A 20,000-nucleotide genomic window follows, 5' to 3' on the forward strand; every position below is an offset into this window, starting at 1 on the left:
AGTTGGAGCATGACAGCTCATCATCAATCATGACGCCAAGGTTTTTGGCGACTTTGTTTGGGGTCACGATGGTGGAGCCTATCTTGAGGTTGATGTTGTGACTGAGCGACTCTTTAGCTGGGATCACCAGGAGCTCTGTCTTGGCCAGGTTCAGCTGGGTCCTTCATCCATGTTGACAAATCGGTGAGGCAGGCAGAGATGCGTTCCGAAACCGTGGTGTCATCTGGACGGAACGACAGGTACATCTGGGTGTCATCAGCATAGCAGTGGTAGGAGAACCCATGTGTTCAAATGACACTTGTGCAAACAGAAGGGGCCCCAGCACTGATCCTTGGGGTACGCCTGTGGAGAGGGTGTGAGTTGAAGACAGTTTTCCTTGCCTCTCCAGCATGCCTTTAAGGGTACCTCAGTCATGGAGGAGGATGGGGGAGAGCACTAGTATATTATATATATATTTATTATATATTTATTTATTATATATTTATTATTAACATTTTATTTATTCATTTATTTTGACTGACTCATCTCTCTAAATTTCATTTGTTATCTAGAGTCTCCACTGCTGTGTTGTCCGCACTGCCAGCTTGCGTTCAAGCGTCCGAGCTCGCTACGAGAACACGTGAAGACGTGCACAACGGAACACGGTCAACAGATAAACGACAAGAGCTGCCCCGTGACCACGGCGACCGCTAACGAGAAGCAAGACATCTACTCCTACTCAGTGAGTTTCTTTCTTTACTTCGTTCGTTCTTTCGCTCTTTCATTCCCTGTCTATGTCTCTTGACTTTCTCTTTTTCTACATATCCCTCTCTCTCTCTGTCTCTCTCCCCCCAGCGGATGAATCCCGGACAAAAGTTGAAATGTGATGATGGACGGTTGTAACGAGATTAACTGACAATGTTCTTATTTGCTCTCTCTCCCTCTCTCTCTTTCTCTTTCTCTCTCTCTCTCTCTCTCTCCCTCTCTCTCTATCCCTCTTTCTCTCTCTCTCTATCCCTCTTTCTCTCTCTCTCTCTCTGTCTCTCTCTCTCTCTCTTCTCTCTCTCTTTCTCCATCCCCCTCTCTCTCCCCTCCTCTTTCTCCATCCCCCTCTCTCTCTTTCTCTCGCTCTCTCACTCTCCTCCTCTCGCTCTCTCACTCCCAACTCTCTCTCTCTCTCCCCCTCCTCTCCCTCTCTCTCTCTTTCTCCCGCTCTCTCTCTCTCTCCCCTCTTTCTCTCTCTCTCTCTCTCTCTCCCCCTCCTCTCTCTCTCCCTCCCTCTCTCTCTCCCTCCCCCTCTCTCTCTATCCCTCTCTCTCTCTGTCTCTCTCTCTCTCCCCCTCCTCTCTCTCCCCTCCTCTCTCTCTCTATCCCTCTTTCTCTTTCTCTCTCCCCTCCTCTCTCTCCCCTCCTCTCTCTCTCTATCCCTCTTTCTCTTTCTCTCTCCCCTCCTCTCTCTCCCCTCCTGTCTCTCCCCCCCCCCCCTCTCCTCTCTCTCCCCCGCCTCCTCCCCCCCCCCCCCCCCTCCTCTCCTCTCCCCCCCCCCCCCTCTCTCTCCTCCTCTCTCTCTCCTCTCTCCCCCCTCTCTCTCTCCCCTCCTGTCTCTCCCGCCTCCTCTCTCCCCAGCGTATGATTTGGCAGTCTGGTCCTGGCCGCAAGTTTAAGTGTGACGAGTGTTCGAAGGCCTTCAAGTACAAACATCATCTTAAGGAGCACCTCAGGATACACAGCGGTCAGAGCAATTCCAGTTCTCTAAACCAGTGATTCTCAAAGTGGGCCGTAAGCCCCCCTAGGGGGGCGCGGAGGCATCTCAGGGGGGGGGTGTGTGACATCTGATTTTGGGTTTTCCCAAGGAAATGATTTTCTGTCTCGCCAATAAGTCAATACGTTTAAAGCCCTCACCAAATTTCTATTATTAATTGTCATGAATTTGAATAACATAGAAAATGAACACACATCTGCTCTTTGTTTGATCTCCACCAGTCACCTTTCCTTTGATTCTGTGCAGCGATCGCAAAATCAGTCTGCGCGAGTGCTGCTGTGGTTTGGGGGGGCTCAAAAGCATTCAGACCCTCTGAGGGGGAGGGGAATGATGGAGAACCACTGCTCTAAACAAAAGAAATATCATTACAATTAGGGCTGTAGCGATACGCTCAACTCATGATTCGTTTCCCAATACGATCTTTTTAAATTAGTTAATTTGCTTTTTTCACATTTGCCAACACTACAAAATAAAATTATTTTGCATTGCACTGCAATTCAGTATTGTGACGATCACGATAAGCCGGTTTGATACAATATCGTTGCAGCACTAATAATAATAATAATAATAATATTAATAATAACTTTTTTGTATAGCACAATTCATGCAAGACAGTTAGATTTAACAAAAATAAAAAAGGTTAAAATGAAAATGAAATCTTACTCAATGTGCTTAACAGTTAGATTTAACAAAAAATGAAAATGAAATCCCATCCAAGATGGAGACTTATGAACGAATGAACTCAATATGTAGTTCATTTGCAGTTCAGTGGCCATGTTTAGTAATGTGTTTTGACTGGGTCTATAAACTACACTTCCCTACAGAAGAGAAGAAATTCAAAATGGCGACTTGTAGTTCATTTGCCATTCAGTGGCCATTTGTTGTAATGTGTTTGACCTGGTCTATAAACTACACTTCCCTTCTGTCTTGTGTTTGCAGGAGAGAAACCGTATGAATGTGCGGTCTGCAAGAAGCGATTCTCCCACTCCGGATCTTACAGCTCCCACATGAGCACCAGGAAATGTGTACCGCCCACCTCCCCTCCCCCGCAGAAGCAAGCCGTCGTCATCTCCACCGCAACCTCTCAGGTAGGAGCAGAGGTGTCAAAAGTAAAAGTAAAAGTAAAAAAAAGAAACACAGTTTCCCTCCCACAGAAATAACTTATCTGAGTAAACAGTAGACCTGTGTACTTGTCTTATGATCAGCTAACTGTGCACTGGTTGGATCAAGTTTGTGGTGGGTCCTTGTTAGGTTTTCAGTGTTTTTCAGTAATAACACAGTCTATCTATCCCATTAGTTACAATGAAGTAAATGGTGTAACCGCTATGTAATGCCATGTGCTAGTGTTGTAATTACACCACAAAAGTACTTTTACTTTTACTTTTACTTTTGACACCTCTGGGTAGGAGAATCCAACCCTGAAAAACTGAAAGAAAAGTCCGCGACACCAAGCTCCCGTTGCTCTTTTAATTTTTTAAAAATTTAACATAAAAAAAAGAGCAACGGGAGCTTGGTGTCGCAGACTTTTCTTTCAGTTTTTCATGGTATTTTTGCTGGTCCTGCACCCAATCTTTTTGAGACGGATGTGCGTGTTTTTCTCTTTTCAACAACTAGGAGAATCCAACCTGTCATTATACACCTGAGGAAGGCCGACAGGCCGAAACGTTGTCACATTAAAAAACGTATTTATTTAACTTGAGAGTGTGCGGCACTTCTCTCCTCCTACAAGTTTATTTGCTGGTTTCCAGCACCTCTGTTTCTGGTGTGCGTTTTGCACCTCCACTCATCAGGAGAATCCAACCCTTCATTATATTTTTGTAGTTCAATAGCGACCTCTCATAAGTGGTTTCAACAGGAAAAAAGACTACACACCAAACTGCCCGAAGAGGCATTTTTTTGTAGTCCAATAGCGACCTCTCATAAGTGGTTTCAACAGGAGAAAAGACTACTATTCATGGGCTCTAAATTTAGTTTATAACCTGACTGCGCGAACCTAGCTGCCGCAACTCAACCTCTGATTGTTGGAAACCGCTGTCGGTCAAAAGATTAGCTCACGTCGTTGGCTGCCAGTGTCGTGCCCCTCCTCATAACATCGTGTTGATAAACACTGAGAACCCATGTATACACTAGGCAAGCTGTATAGCAGGGCTATTCAATTAGAATTTCATCTGGGCCACATTTTGAAACCAAGAACTGCAGTCGGGCCGCACATTTTCAGACATCACGACCACTGAAATGACACTTAAAATCAGTAGTCCACAAACACATTTTAAACATGTTCCTCTAACCTAAAACTTAACCACATTGAATGTGAATGTGTAAGACAAGCAGAAGATTCACAAGCAATAATGTGTTGTACTGCAGTAACAAAACTGAAATGTATACTGCTTCAATTGGGGGCCATGCCTGGGCCGCATCTGGGCCGCATCTGGGCCGCATGTGGACTGCATCTGGGCCGCAGGTGGACTGCATCTGGGCCGCAGGTGGACTGCATCTGGGCCGCATGTGGACTGCACCTGGGCCGCATCTGGGCCGCATGTGGCCCTCGGGCCCAGCTGTATAGTGTAGCTGAGGTGATGCTGCGCATCCAACCGGACGTGTTCACGATGCTCCTTGAAAATAGAACTCGAGTCTATTTTCCTGCGCGGATGTCCGCATTGAATGAGCGGCTTCCATTGAAAATGAATGGCTGCTGCCCGCGGATAGAACGTGGAGGCTGACTGTGCAGTGTGCAAGGCAGCCCGTGAACCTCTCGGACTTGCGATGCTCCCGGACACGTTAAGCGAACGCGAATATCTCGGTGTGTATGTACCGAGCTCAACCAACTCACCAGACGAAAGGAAAATGGAAAAATTGGCCACCTTGGATTCGTTTAATTTACTTGGCTAATCCAAAGTCCCTACAATTAAAGGGGCACTGTGTGATATTTTTAGTTGTTTATTTCCAGAATTCATGCTACCAATTTAATAATATTACCTTTGTCATTAATACTTATCACCACCATCATATTCTAAGTATTCATTAAGACTGGAAAAAATACATGTATCTTACATGAAAAGGGGGATCTTCTCCATGGTCCGCCATTTTGAATTTCCAGAAATGGCCATTTTCAGAGCTGTCTAATAAGAGTTGCGCAAACCGGGGACCAGGAAGTCGGTTGGTGATGTGATTCGCGTAGATTAAAATGTTTCTTAACAGTAAACTTCTGTTCGTTGGAAACTAACACAGAACCATCACATACCAAACAAAGATTAAGTACAAACAAATTACATTACCTTTACCACATTTTCTGTGTTCTACGGCCACCTCCTAGAACTAAGTAACTTCTAATAGAACTAAAGTCAATGGGGATTTCCATGTTAACGCTCCGTGAGGCTCCATGAGAGCCGCCATTGCTGTGGAAAGATTGGTCCATAGAGGTCTATGGGAGTGACCTAACTCTGTTATTAGATGGCTCTGGCCATTTTTAGCTGCAAAAATGACTGTACTTGGGCCATACTAGAAAATATTCATTTATAACTTTGTAAACTTTCATGAAAAGATCAAATTTGGCAATAAGCAATACATTTTCAATGAGCAGCATAGTTGCAGTACCTTTTTTGGCCATTTCCTGCACAGTGTCCCTTTAAAGCATAATGACAAGATAATTACAGCATAACAAAGGGAGAATAAAGTATTTAGAGATTATACGTAATTTCAGCATGACGACATGCGTAACACCCACTTCAAAAACAACCCTCATTTCCATGTCAACCTCTAAGAGGTAGATTTTAATAAACTTTCAAGAAAATGAAAGGAGCATTTAAGTATTTACCACTAAACTCTCTTTCTTTCTTTCTTTCTTTCTTTCTTTCTTTCTTTCTTTCTTTCTTTCTTTCTTTCTTTCTTTCTTTCTTTCTTTCTATCCCAACACTGGTGGTGCCACACTAGAATACATTGAAATTGAACCATTTGATAAAGTACACCAAGTCAAACTTCAAAATTTCTCCTTTTTTTTCTTTTTCCTGCCAGACTGTGGCCACATCCACCTCCACTGCCTACGTTCTGATTCGCGAACGCAAGGAGGCGGGACCAACTCTCAGCCAACCAGCTCCCACCAACACCAACACCACCAACCAACACCCAATCCGATGGGTCAAATCCGAATCGGACGAGCTCTCCCTCTCCCTCTCCCCCGACCCGGCCTCCTCTTCCTCTCACACCCAGAGACAGCCAATCAAACGCCTGCAGTCCGACAACAATCAGGAAGTGACTGGATCAAGCCAACCAGTGGTACGGCTCCAGCGCCTGGACAGCGGGATCTCGTTGGACGGTTCGCAGCTGACGGACGAGGACGGTTCTCCACCAGTCAAACGGCTCAAATCACAACCCTTAGGCGTTCTAAACCAGCCAATCACCATTAACTTTAATGATCTTCAAAACGCTGTCAAGTTAGCGACGGGGAATAGCCTGGTGGGCTCGAGACAAGGCCAAGTTATACTGGCGGCCACCGCAGCCAATGGGAATCAGCCAGGGGTGGGGTTAGCAGCGATGCAAGGCGGCGGATTGGTCCGCCACCAGCTGGTGGTGCTGGCTCCACAACAGCAGCAACAAGCAGCAGGTAAGCCATTTTTTTAGTTCAATCGCCACGTTTTTTAATGGGTTTCAATGGGAGAAAAGACTACACACTAGCCTACCTGAAGAGGCCTGGTAACCCAGCGCCACCCGCTGGTCGGCGAAAACTTTCAGCTGCGAGTGGGTCTGGCCTCGGATCTGAGAACGTTTTGAACACTGTGCCCAGAGTCTGGCAAAACCAATCACAACGCAGAGATTTGTTTTGAATCAAAGCGGGCGGGGTTTTTAGGGAGTGACGACGAGGCTTGCAACACCGTTGGGAAAGCACATCAACGGCAAAGGTCACAGATTGGTCAGAGCTCCAGCACGGTTTGAAAAAACAACAGGCTGTTCTCATCAACAATCTTTGTAGGTATCGTTCATCGGGGCCAGACTAAATTACTCCGGTCTCACATTTAGGCTGGTTTATCAGGCTAGGTTTCAATGGAAAAAAGACTACACACCTGCCTACCTGAAGAGGCCATATTTGTAGTTCAATGGCCATGTCTCATAATTGGTTTCAATGGGGAAAAAGACTACAAATGACATTCCAATGTGACCTGTGAACTACTACTGTATACACAGGGTGTCCCGACAAAATGGATTTGAATTTGTAAATTGTCTTGAAAGCTCATGTAAAACTCATGTGTAATATTTGTAGTTCAATGGCCATGTCTTATAATGGGTTTCAATGGGAAAAAAGACTACAATTACATGTGTAAGTGTGGTAAAATGTATCGACCCTAGAGACTAGAGATGGCACGGCAATTCACGACTACTCTGGAAAAAAACGGCAAGTGCATCCTCCATCTTGTTAGGTAGACCTGTGCTCTTCAGCCAATGCAAATCAACGGAGAACACGCCCACATCTGATGATCAGTCAACAAATGTCTTAAAACTGTGAAGATGAAGTGACCCATTAATTAAGGACCAAATTTGAAATGTCGGGCTACATATGTACTTATGTTGTTATCATCACAGGTGCTGCCAGCAACCAACTGACCAACACCACGGCGATGAGCCAAGGAACTGATTCGTCCAATCACAGCCAAGTCGGAGCAGCAGTCACACAACAAGTGCCAACACCAACAGCCAATCAAATCCAAGTCCCCGCCAGTGGGCTACAGCCATTGGTCAGCTCCAGTCTGAACACCAGCTGTCGAATCCAAGGGGGCATGTTGACGATGACATCTGCCAGTGGGGTGACGGGAGGACTTTCAACCAATAGCCTTCAAGGAGAGGCGGGCACTGTCTTCGCAACAGCCAATGGGCTCAACGCTTCTGCTCTGGTGGCGTCGGGTCAAGCAGGAAGTGCGAAGCAGTACTTCCTGGTCCAGCAGAACTCCACTACCCACAATTCACAACTGCTTCCCGTAATCCTCATCTATCTATCTATCTATCTATCTATCTATCTATCTATCTATCTATCTATCTATCTGTCTGTCTGTCTGTCTGTCTGTCTGTCTGTCTGTCTGTCTATCTGTCTGTTTACTGTTTTATCATCCTGTTGTTTTGTTCTCTTTTCTATCTGTCTGTCTGTCTGTCTATCTTCCAGCCAAGTACAACCTGATCCTTACCTCTTCTCTCTCTCTGGCTGTGTTCCAATACTCGTAATATCCGCCCGTTCCATTTCTAATCGCGACGGTAAAGTGTACTGTAAATTACCCGGATAACGCCCCCAAAACGGCCATTTTTTGAAGTGTGGAGTTACTGTACACTTTTCGCACTCAACGGCCGCCATGTTTGTGACGTAGTTGAATGTCAGATCTGTCAAACGGTTGAATCTCCGTGATAACAGCATTGTTTTGATTCCAAAGACAATCACCATGTGTATTAGAGGCAGGGGTAATTTTAAAAAGTGTCAGCATAACGAACAGTGCCTTCCGTGATGAATTGCATATTGGCGGTTGGTAAACTCGGATGACACGCGAATCACATCAGACAGAACGGGAATCGGAATGTACTCGCCTCGTGAATCGAGGGTGGAAAGCGTACTTCACTGCACTCAAACAAGGTACACAGTACAGAGGGTGAATAATGGAACACAGCATCTCTCTCCCTCTCTCTCTCTTCCAGGGTTCACAGCTGCTTCCTGTAATCCTCAATGCCACCACCAACACTTCCTCTGACAGCCAACAGGGGGCGGTGCAGCAGAACTTCGCCCTATTGGTCCACTCCAAATCCAATCAAACCCCATCAGCCAATCAACTTGCACAGCTGGCGAGTCAAGCCAGTCAAGCTACCCAGAATGCATTACTTGTGAGAAAGGTCACCAATAGCAACAGTGGCAACAATGACAGTAACGGTATCAATGATGTTGTTGCTAGGCAACCACCAAAGACTGGTGAAGAACCGGCTCGACGGGAAGAATGCGTGTCTAATGAAGGCAGTGAAGGTACACCAAGAAACAACATTTGTCAATTAAAATTAGGGGTGGGCGATATGGCGATATTAAATCGTGCATTGTGATATTGAGTACAAGATTATCTCGAATCTGCCAAAATGAAGAACTCGTATAGATCGTCTTGCATTGAGGATGTTAACTATCTTATCAGAGCGATGTCTACTTACTTAGTGTTGTCTTTTTTTAAAACTTTTATTTCTTTGCATTATTGTATTACAATTGTGCACTTAATGTGAGTGTTATCAGTGTGTTTACATTTAATTAATTGCTAATTACAACCTGCAAATATACTAAATGCTTAATGCCTTTTTTTCAATGGAAGATTGTGATTAAAAAAATCGTGACGTGACATTTTTGCCATATAGCCCACCCCTAATTAAAATCTTCTTTTAGTGCTACTGTCAATGTGAAAGGACAGTCTCCTTTTTTGCAGTAACAGATTTCAATGACAGCCGACAATTGTATGGATTCGATTTTTTTTTGTATTCGCTGCATTTTTCAGGAATCTTGTACATTAATTATTCATTTCCAATCATTAGATGAGTATTAGCTGTGGACGGTTCATCCAAAACGTCAACGACAGGAGTCAGTGTTGCCAGATTGAGCTGTTTCCCGCCCAATTGGGCTGCTTAGGATGGCCTTGTGCGGGGAAAAAAGGCATTTAGCAGAAAAGACCGCCCAATTTTTCCCACAGAAATCAATAGAATTAGCGGGATTTTGTGCTTCTAGGCGCGTTTTGAGCATTTTTTGGGCTGGAAATCATCAGACTCATCTGGCAACCCTGACAGGAGCCCCTTCATGTATGCTGTAGCTCCAGTGGCACTTAGAAGTACTACACCACAATGACATTTTGTAATGCACCACGACTTGGTCATTGCCATTCTGGTAGCAACAAACTTACGTATAACGTTGTGTCTTAACGGGTTAAGAACTCAATGATTTGCCAAAATCTCGTTACAGGCCAAGCCTCAACGTCTGATCCTGGAGTGGGGAGTCACACAGGAAATGAGCTCACAGGAAATCCGGATGCCGACAACGGAAGTCCAAGCCGCAGCGCATCGCCACAAACGCATAGCAATGTCCACAATCGAAGCGTCAATAGTGAGGACAACACAAGCGTAGAAACGGATCCTGTCGGCAGTCAAACTAGCAGTATTAGCAAAGTCATAAACGACTTGGAATCCATCGTGGAGGAAACCAACGCCCTTTTGAGTAATCAAAAGAAAAAGAATAGCATTGGTAAATATCCCTCCATTTTGTAGTTCAATAGCATCGTCTTACAGTGGGTTTTAAGGACAGAAAAGACTACAAATGGCTAACTGCCACTTTTTTCTACAGGAACATCTCATCACCCTGACCATGAGGGTATTGCCAGCGACAACAAACGTCAATCAGGAATTGAGGTAGAGCGACTTCCTGTTGACGTTCACCAAGCAGGAAGTGACAACAGTAGAAGCAAAAGTCCTGTGGACATGATGGTATTTATTTATTTATTTTTGCTGTCCAAACTGTTTTTTTAAATATTTTTTTTAAAGGTATAATGTGTGTAGGATGGTAGCCAGAGTAGGTATTGCATCTATGCTGCTCATCGAAACTGTGCTGCCTATTGCTAAATTTGATCTTTTTATCAATATTTACTAATTAATAAACAAAATACACACTAGTGTGATCAAAGTACAGTTTTGCAGCTATAAATGTCAATTTGTGGAAATTCAAAACATTGTATTTGTGAAAAAGGTAACATTTGTCAGTGGGAAGCATGAAATCTGGAAATAAACTGCTAAAATATTAGTACACCTTTAATTTTTTGCCATGGATTGGTTTTAATAGTGACACAACTTTCTGTCTTTCCTTCTTTGTTTTTCTCCCCTATCACGCCATTCTCTGCCCTCCTCTCTTCTCTCTCTCTCCCTCTCTCTCTCTACTGCTCTCTCTCTCTCTCTCTCCTCATCTCTCTCTCCATCTCTCTCTCTCTCCCTCTCTCTCTCTACTGCTCTCTCCGTTTCCTTTAAGATGGAGGACGATGACGGTGATGACATATTCCTGAGCAGCATTGATCACGAGATTGCGACTCTGCTGAATGGGAGCTATGAAGAAGAATCAGGAGACGACGAGGAAGAGGAAGAGGAAGAAGAAGAGGAAGAAGAAGCCCAGAGTGTTCAGAGTTCCACAACTTCCGGAACTCGGACAGAAGACATCCCACCTTCGGAAACTCGAACTTATCAGACTCGGAGCTGCCGACAAAGCAGAGCTAGGAGCTCTCAGGAATCGACAAAAGAAACCACAGATGACAGCCAGGCGGCTAGGAACGTTCAAGAAGGAGAGAGTAGTGCTTCTCAAAGTGATAAACGCCAAGTCACCAGGAGTCAGAAAAGCCAAGGAACCAACAACAGTGTTCAAACGCTTAGGAGCCAAGGAACCAACGACAGTATTCAAACGGTTAGGAGCCAAGGGAGGAAGAGTTCTCAAACTGCCAATCCAACAACTCCTCTCGAAACTAGCAAAGCGAGTCAGCCGACCATCAGTGTTGCGACAAAACAAGGATGCCCAGACGACGACAAAGCAAGGTCACGTGAAGTGAATACCGTCAACAGACCCACTACCAGATCATCAACCGTGTCAAAACAAACGGGCAAACTTGTCGAGAACCAAAACCGCGCCGCCCTTGAAACGGCTTCAGAAGGAGGTCGAATCCTGCGCTCTGCGTCAAATAGCCAAGGTCAAAGTGTGTCCACTCAAGGTCGAAGTGTGAAAGGTCACCAAGTTTCTTCCCAAGATGGTCACAGTATGAAGAGTAAGCTACAATTTAGTTTAATTTACATTCTTTCTTATTTTTTTTGTCTATCCAATCCATGTCAGTCCATGCAGGAGGTAGCCTCCAATAGAGTTAAAGGAGAATATTTGTTCATGTTTTGTTAATATTACGTAATTATTTACTATGTTTGTATAATGGTTTTCATGCATCCATTATTATAAAGTGCTTGTTCCATCCATTGTTCTATCGTTCTATTCATATGAATGATACTCTCTATACTATCTATCTATCACTGTTCTATCGCTCTACATTTTGGGTATTTTTTTTATTTCAATACCCACAATGGGTTTCAATGGAGGAAAAGACTACACATTTGGCTACTACCTGAAGAGGCAATTTATGTAGTCCAATAACCACATTTTATAATGAGTTCCAATGGGAGAAAAGGCTACACATTAGCCTACCTGAAGTGGCCATTTTTGTAGTTCAAAAGCCACATCTTAAAATTGATTTCAATGGGAATAAAGACTACAAAAAATGCCATTGTTTGTCTTCCACTTCAGGTATAAGTGCCAAAGGTCACCAAGTCGTTGCGGCCCAAAGTGACAATGACGACGATGACCCTCCCATCTGCCAAATAGAGAATGTCACCTCCATGGCGCCACAGTCACAGTCATCCAATCAAAAATCAGCACAACACCAACAACAATCATCAACCAATCAGAATCCACAACCGGCAGGAAGGGGCGGGATTCTGAAGATCCCCAGCGCCGCGATTGGCCAGATTTTGACAAGCACGAACGCCACTGGTCCAAAGAGCCTGTCGATCACCACCACCACCACAACGGCGGCTACGATTGGTCAATCGCAAAGGGTTTCCATTCCGAGCTCCGTCATTGGTCAAAAACGACCACAACAACAACAACAACCAATCAAAGTGGTGATTGCTCAACATCAAAACGGACAAATTTTAGCATCAAAGAAGCTGATTGGCTCGAACCCTAAGGTGGGCGGGCCTGTGCAGGTGACGTCCAAAGCGGGGGGAGGTCAGCTGGTCGTGATGTCAGCGAAAGGGCAACAGCCATTGGCTCTCGGCCAGATACTGAAACAACTCGGGAGCAGCCAGGTAAAAAATATTTAGATTTTATACTTTTACACTTTTACACACGTCTTTTTTTAATCCATTGATGCCAGATTTTTCAGGCTCTCTGGCTAGAGATGTCCGATATTGGCTTTTTTGCCGATATCCGATATGCCGATATTGTCCAACTCTCAGTTTTCGATTTCGATATTGGCCGATACCGATGCCGATATATGTGGGTTATTTTTCCTCATAACAAATTCTAGGTAACATTACAAATCTGCTGTTGTGGAACAAAATATGCTTAATTTTATAGTAATGCCCCACTACATGCATTCTTGAATGCAACAAAGCTTTCCAAATATAAACATCGTCTGTGCAAAATAGAAAAATAATTAAGTAGAAAAGTGTACAGTAATTCAAGCATTATTATATCGGTTTTGATGGGTCAAAAATCCGATACCGATATTGACCGATATTACATTTTATGCTATTATCGGGCCGATAATATCTGTGGGCCGATATTATCGGACATCTCTATCTCAGGCTCATGAGATATTAGATATTATCGGACATCTCTATCTCAGGCTCATGAGATATAAGATGTTTTAAAACTAAACACATTAAGCAGCCTACTACTCACTAGGCATCGCTGTTCACATTCATCAGAGTATTCTGCATAACGGTAATCTCTTTTGCAATCTCTCTCTCTCCCCATTTCTCTCTCTCCCCCTCTCCTCATTTCTCTCATTCCTCATCTCTCTCTCTCTTTCTCTCTCTCTCTCTCTCTCTCTCTCTCTCTCTCCCCATCTCTCTCTCTCTCTCTCTCTCTCTCTCTCTCTCTCTCTCTCTCTCTCTCTCTCTCTCTCTCTCTCTCTCTCTCTCCCCATCTCTCTCTCTCTCTCTCTCTCCAGTTAGCCAATGGCAGTAAAGTCTACCTGGCATCCTCCTCCTCGTCTACTCCCGGTAGCCAATCAACTCTCAGTATTCCTGGCCGCCTGCTCCCCGGCCAGCCAATCAAATTGGTTCACATTGTCACCCCGGCGTCGGCGTCTAGACTCCGCCCCTCTGCCCCTCAAGCAGCCAATGGCCCGACAGCTACAGTTGCACCATCCAATAAGGCGATAGAACAGATGGGTGAGTGGTAATCGTCATCATCATTATCTTTATTTTTAATACCTAGACAAACAGAACACACTTCTAAGAGACAGGTATACCAGTGTTTCCACAAGAATGACTTCTCACCGCACTAAGAGCAGTGTGACTATGGAAAACGTCATTTTATGTTTTTATTAAAGGTGCACTATTTCTAGTAGAGATGTACAGGATCCAAGATCCGGTTCCGGATCCGGCAGGATAATAGGGTTTTTCAGACTATCCGGATCCGGTTCCAGGATCCAGGATCCGGTAGCCGAGGCTTTTCAGACAAAATAGTTAGAGCCAACTTGATAAAAAGAGCCCACGTGTGTGAGTAGGCTATGTGTTTCAACCCTTTCGTAGGATCCGTTATCCGGTTCCGGATCCGGCAGGATCTTAAGCAGTGGATCCGGTATCCGGCAGGATCCTAAAAATCAGGATCCGGTGCATCTCTGATTTCTAGTCTACAGTTATTCCCAGATATTCATGCTGCCCATTCACTTTTTCACAAACATGTTTTCAGCTGTAGTTTCTTACTGCAGATGGGGTCGCCGCCGGGCCTATTCACTATTACTGTAGCCTCTTAGTGCAGATGGGGTCGCCGGCGGGCCTATTCACTATTACTGCAGCCTCTTAGTGCAGATGGGGTCGCCGGCGGGCCTATTCACTATTACTGTAGCCTGTTAGTGCAGATGGGGTCGCCGGTCTATTCACTATTACTGTAGTTTCTTAGTGCAGATGGGGTCACCGGCCGGCTATTCACTATTACTTTAGTCTCTTAGTGCAGATGGGGTCGCCGGCGGGCCTATTCACTATTACTGTAGCCTCTTAGTGCAGATGGGGTCGCCGGTGGGCCTATTCACTATTACTGTAGCCTCTTAGTGCAGATGGGGTCGCCAGCGAGCCTATTCACTATTACTGTAGCCTCTTAGTGCAGATGGGGTCGACGACGGGCCTATTCACTATTACTGTAGCCTCTTAGTGCAGATGGGGTCGCCGGCGGGCCTATTCACTATTACTGTAGCCTCTTACTGCAGATGGGGTCGCCGGCGGGCCTATTCACTATTACTGTAGCCTGTTATTGCAGATGGGGTCGCCGGCGGGCCTATTCACTATTACTGTAGCCTCTTAGTGCAGATGGGGTCGCCGGCGGGCCTATTCACTATTACTGTAGCCTCTTAGTGCAGATGGGGTCGCCGGCGGGCCTATTCACTATTACTGTAGCCTCTTATTAGGATGGGGTCACCGGCGGGCCTATTCACTATTACTGTAGCCTCTTAGTGCAGATGGGGTCACCGTCGTGCCTATTCACTATTACTGTAGCCTCTTATTAGGATGGGGTCACCGGCGGGCCTATTCACTATTACTGTAGCCTCTTACTGCAGATGGGGTCGCCGGCGGGCCTATTCACTATTACTGTAGCCTCTTACTGCAGATGGGGTCGACGGCATTACATTACATTTACATTACAATTTTGGTGACAGGGAGGTTATAACATGGGCTCTGTGCTAAGTGGTTAACGGTGCACTGTGTAATATCTTTAGTCGTTTATTTCCAGATATTCATGCTGCCCATTCACAAGTATAACCTTTTTTCATAAATATTTAAAGGGGTAATTCCAGAGCTAGGTGAAATTTTGGACATTTTGCAAAACCAACTCAGGACTTGGCTATATCGCCGTTTGCAACACCCTGTAAAAATGATGTTGTTTCTAAACAAACGGTGGACGACCAAAGTTCTCTATGCCTCATTTTAAATGTCAACAACCCCGCAACTGTACAGAATGAAGTTTTGGGCAACTTTGAGCCTCGTAAATTGGTGGAAAGTAGAGATTTATAACGATGGCTACACAGGTGCTGGTCCATCACAGCAGAAGCTAAATTTCACCTAGCTCTGGGATTTTTGACTAGCACTCGGACTTCGGAATGCACCTTTTGAGGTGAGGCATGAGGCAATAGTTAGGGTTCATCATCACGTTTTAACACAACGTAAGCCATTTCACACCGGATTACCCCTTTAAGGTACCACCACCGTCAGATTAACTTGAAACTAATTTATTTGCAAGTAATTTTAATTTATGTTAAATAGTTACAGAGAAGGTTCCAGAAGCCAGCAAGGTCGCGGCAGAGGCAGCCATCAAGCTCGTCAAGGTCAAAGAGGAGCAGGAGGAACAGGAAGTGGCCGGCAGCAGGGAGGAAGTGACATCACGGCAGGTCTCGAAGGACCAGGAAGTGAACAGGAGGTCTGAGTTGTCGACGAAAGGGGGAGGCGGAGTCACCGACGCAGAGAAGACGCAGCCGCCGGAAGAAGAGGTTCACTTTCTTATCTTATCTAGCCATCTATGGCAGTGTTTCCCAACCAGGGGTACGTGTACCACTAGGGGTACGCGAGCACACTGCAGGGGGTACTTGGAAATGTTGAATTATTATAACAAATGTATGGAGCAGTCACATCAGGACATATAGAACATGAATTAGGGGGGTACTCATGGCACAACTAAGAGTCTTAGGGGGTACGCGAGACAAAAAAGGTTGGGAAACACTGATCTATGGTATTGTAGAAGAGGAAGAGGTTCACTTTCTTATCTTATCTAGCCATCTATTGTATTGTAGCTAACACTTTACAATAACGTCCTATTCACAGCTTTACAAACACTTCATTAACAGAAGAAGAAGAGGTTCACTTTCTTATCTTATCTATCCATCTATTGTATTGTAGCTAACACTTTACAATAACGTCCTATTCACAGCTTTACAAACACTTTATTAACATTTAACAATTAACATTTTAAGTGATACTGTCCCATTTTTGGAAATGAGCTTATGTTACACCTCCCCTTGAGCTAAATAATAGGGTTTTATCGTTCTCTTGTACTTTCAACCGTTCTCTGGGTATGGCAGTGAAGATTTTACCTCCATGCTAGCAGTTAACATTGAGTCCTATGAGACCAGCTCGCGGCTAACTGGTGTCATAGGACTCAATGTTAACTGTTAGCTTGGAGGTGAAATGTGCACTGCCATAACTAGAAAACGGTTGGAAGTACAGGTGAACGGCAAAAGCCTATTGTTTAACTCAAGGGGAGGTGTAAAATAATCTAATTTCCAAAAATGGGACAGTATCACTTTAACAAAGCCTTTACAAATGTTTGTAAATGAGTAATAACCAAACTATGACTGCACAGTGGAGTGAGAATCAACTTCTACTGTGTCAGTTTTATGGGGTTTCATGCCATCTGGTCTTTGGAGGACAACCTTCCAGGACAGCTTCAAATGTGCTGTGTCTGTTGTGCTAACACAATATTTCTTGCACATTTATAAACATTTGTAAACATTTTGTTGATAATTAGTTCATTATTTATAAAGTGTTTAAGCTGTGAATTGGATGTTATTGTAAAGTGTTACCGTATTGTATCATATCTTCTATCTTCTGATTAACTTTGGTATAGGAGAGCCTGATTATCATCGACTGTCAAATATCTTTGAGTCTTGGTCTGACCTAGAGCATAACAATTAACAGTTAACAGTTAAGCCGCTTCCAGGCAACTCCAGTGTTATGGACGTGACACTTGGACTCAAAATGGCATCTAATGGCCTAGCTAGTTTTTATTCTTTCCCAGTATTACAAGAAGTGTTGTATGTTTTAAAGACCTCCCATATTGGAGAAGTGATTGGGGAAAAGTAATTCCCATTTTACTTGTACTTCTTTCAAATGCAGTTTGCCCTTCCCTTGGTTTGCTACTGGTCGAGGCTGTTGCCCTTCCCTTGGTTTGCTACTGGTCGAGGCTGTTGCCCTTCCCTTGGTTTGCTACTGGTCGAGGCTGTTGCCCTTCCCTTGGTTTGCTACTGGTCGAGGCTGTTGCCCTTCCCTTGGTTTGCTACTGGTCGAGGCTGCAGTTTTTAAATTTGTTGGAAAATCCGAGGCTTTTTACATAGAAGAAATTTCACAATATCATTTTCATGAAATTTTCACGATAAAAGACCACAGATGGCTACTCATACCCTTTTCCTTTCTTTGCTCACCTGTCAAGCGCCAGTAGGCCCCTACTGCCCCCTGGAGGCGCCTGTTCTAAGTGCGACGCAACACTCAGAGCATCTGCGCCAGCCAGGCAACCAGTCCAGTAGAGATATGAGGCTACCTATTGACAAGTTATTGTTTCATGAGCCGGTTGACATTTGCATGGAATTGCCCTTCCCTTGGTTTGCTACTGGTCGAGGCTGTGCCGAAGTTGAAACCAAAAATGTTCTTAGTCCCAATTAGAGATGCACTGGATCCAGGATCCGGTTCAGGATCCGGCAGGATAATAGGGTTTTTCACAGGGTCCGCTCAGAAAGTACTTGAATTGCTCTTGACCTGACTAGTAGCAATGCCCAAAGTGTTGTATCACTAGGAGGGCGAGGTCTGGCTACCATTTGTAACCTTTTCTCCCATTGAAACCTATTATAAGACCCGGTTATTGAACTCCAAATGTGTGTGTTTTTGTCCAGGAGAGTGCGTGTTTGCTGTGCGAGCAGAGTTGCATCCCTAACTCCAAATGTTTGTGTTTTTGTCCAGGAGAGTGCGTGTTTGCTGTGCGAGCAGAGTTGCATCCCTAACTCCAAATGTTTGTGTTTTTGTCCAGGAGAGTGCGTGTTTGCTGTGCGAGCAGAGTTGCCCCGATCCCATCCACGGCCTCTTACGCTGTCTCCGCCAGTGCGACTCAGATTCGTCCGGCGACGAAGACGAAGGACGAGAAGAAAACGAAATCATACAGAGAGGGGGGGAGGATGAACGGAGTATGAGGAAGAGGAAGAGGACGAGGAGAGAGAGAGGCAGAGGAGGAGGAGAAAGAAGAGGAGGAGGCGGAGGAGAGGAGGTGCCAAGAGTGACTCTACGACGTCTGCTGACCCTATTAAAAGCATATGAAGAGGTGTGTGGAACGTCTTAAAGCCCTGTTACTCATTGCGCGGCTCGCAAGCCTCAGGCGGCTCGCGACGCCTGACTTGGCTGCTCGCAAGGTTATAGAAAAAATATTATAGCCCAACACAATCAACAGACCTACATTTAAAATCTGCCATGCCTACATACAGGTAAATATACAACGAAAACGCATCACAGTCATCTGCATCATGCCATGTAGGCAAGGCTATGGGCACGTCTACACCAAGACCTCTTTTTTTCCACCTGTCTGACCCGGCACCCCATGCGTCGTTGTTTATTTAGCCTACTGACAAATTTGACTTGGGCGCGCGCAGCAAGCCACATTTTCCCCCCGAAGGGAGCCGCGCAAATCAATCACAGATCTTATTTGACTGTCATTTTTATGGTCGGTTGTTCACATGTTCATTGGTGGCTTGGTTTTTTGTTGTTTTAAAAATAGACGGCTTTTTATTCTAAATGGCCGTCGTCTATCAGCTGAGAAAAGAGTGCCAAAACTTAAACTAATTCGGCAACCATCCTTCACAACAATGCCACAACACTCAATGAAGAGGTGTGTGGAACGTCTTAAAGGCTAACTAGCATATGAAGAGGTGTGTGGAACGTCTTAAAGGCTAACTAGCATATGAAGAGGTGTGTGGAACGTCTTAAAGGCTCTAACTAGCATATGAAGAGGTGTGTGGAACGTCTTAAAGTCTCTAACTATGTACTATATACAGTAATACCTTAAAGGTGCACTGTGTAATATTTTTAGCAGTTTATTTCCTGAATTCATGCTGCCTATGCACAAATGTGACCAAATGTTCTCACGAATACTTACCACCACTGTCAAATGTCAAGTATTCATTATTTAATAAATATTCATGAACATATGTAATTTCAGAATAGGCAGCACAAAACGCAGGATAGCTGCAATACCTACTGTGGCCACCATTCTACACAGTGAAATACCTACTCTGGCCACTGGAAAAATTGCACTTTTCATACATGAAAAGGGGGATCTTCTCCATAGTCCGCCATTTTGAATTTCCAGAAATAGCCATTTTTAGCTGTAAAACTGACTGTACTTGGGCCATACAAGAAAATATTAGTTTATTACTTTGTTAACTTTCATGAAAAGATCAAATTTGGCAATAGGCAGCCCAGTTTCAGTGAGCAGCATAGTTGCAGTACCTTTTTTGACCATTTCCTACACAGAGTCCCTTTAATGTTGAAAATAGTGCACTTGTCTTCTCCACCTCCAGGTGGCCAAGGACTCCCCGGCCGGTTTCTCCCCCAGCGAAGAGCAACTCCTCTGGGCATCACGCCAGTCCAGACTCCCCCTCATGGTGGTCCGGCGCTGGTTCAAGAGGATGAAGACCCAGAAGGTAACATG

The 20,000-nt window shown here is 44.7% G+C and overlaps 1 protein-coding gene across 3 annotated transcripts in view; it reads left to right on the forward strand.

Moving 5' to 3' along the window:
* LOC134465924 (uncharacterized) overlaps positions 1–20,000 on the forward strand; it is a 43,887-nt gene that overhangs the window by 6,578 nt on the left and 17,309 nt on the right. For all 3 annotated transcript variants that reach the window (XM_063219821.1, XM_063219824.1, XM_063219823.1), the window contains exons 3-16: positions 552–721; positions 1,606–1,711; positions 2,681–2,829; positions 5,753–6,341; positions 7,316–7,707; positions 8,411–8,729; positions 9,699–9,977; positions 10,077–10,216; positions 10,752–11,532; positions 12,057–12,619; positions 13,489–13,711; positions 15,800–16,023; positions 18,330–18,617; positions 19,870–19,992. In XM_063219821.1, the coding sequence (XP_063075891.1) occupies positions 552–721; positions 1,606–1,711; positions 2,681–2,829; positions 5,753–6,341; positions 7,316–7,707; positions 8,411–8,729; positions 9,699–9,977; positions 10,077–10,216; positions 10,752–11,532; positions 12,057–12,619; positions 13,489–13,711; positions 15,800–16,023; positions 18,330–18,617; positions 19,870–19,992 (4,346 nt within the window). The remainder of the gene's footprint in view (positions 1–551; positions 722–1,605; positions 1,712–2,680; positions 2,830–5,752; positions 6,342–7,315; positions 7,708–8,410; positions 8,730–9,698; positions 9,978–10,076; positions 10,217–10,751; positions 11,533–12,056; positions 12,620–13,488; positions 13,712–15,799; positions 16,024–18,329; positions 18,618–19,869; positions 19,993–20,000) is intronic.

The sequence above is a fragment of the Engraulis encrasicolus genome, chromosome 16 (assembly GCF_034702125.1).
Source record: "Engraulis encrasicolus isolate BLACKSEA-1 chromosome 16, IST_EnEncr_1.0, whole genome shotgun sequence".
NCBI lineage: Eukaryota > Metazoa > Chordata > Actinopteri > Clupeiformes > Engraulidae > Engraulis > Engraulis encrasicolus.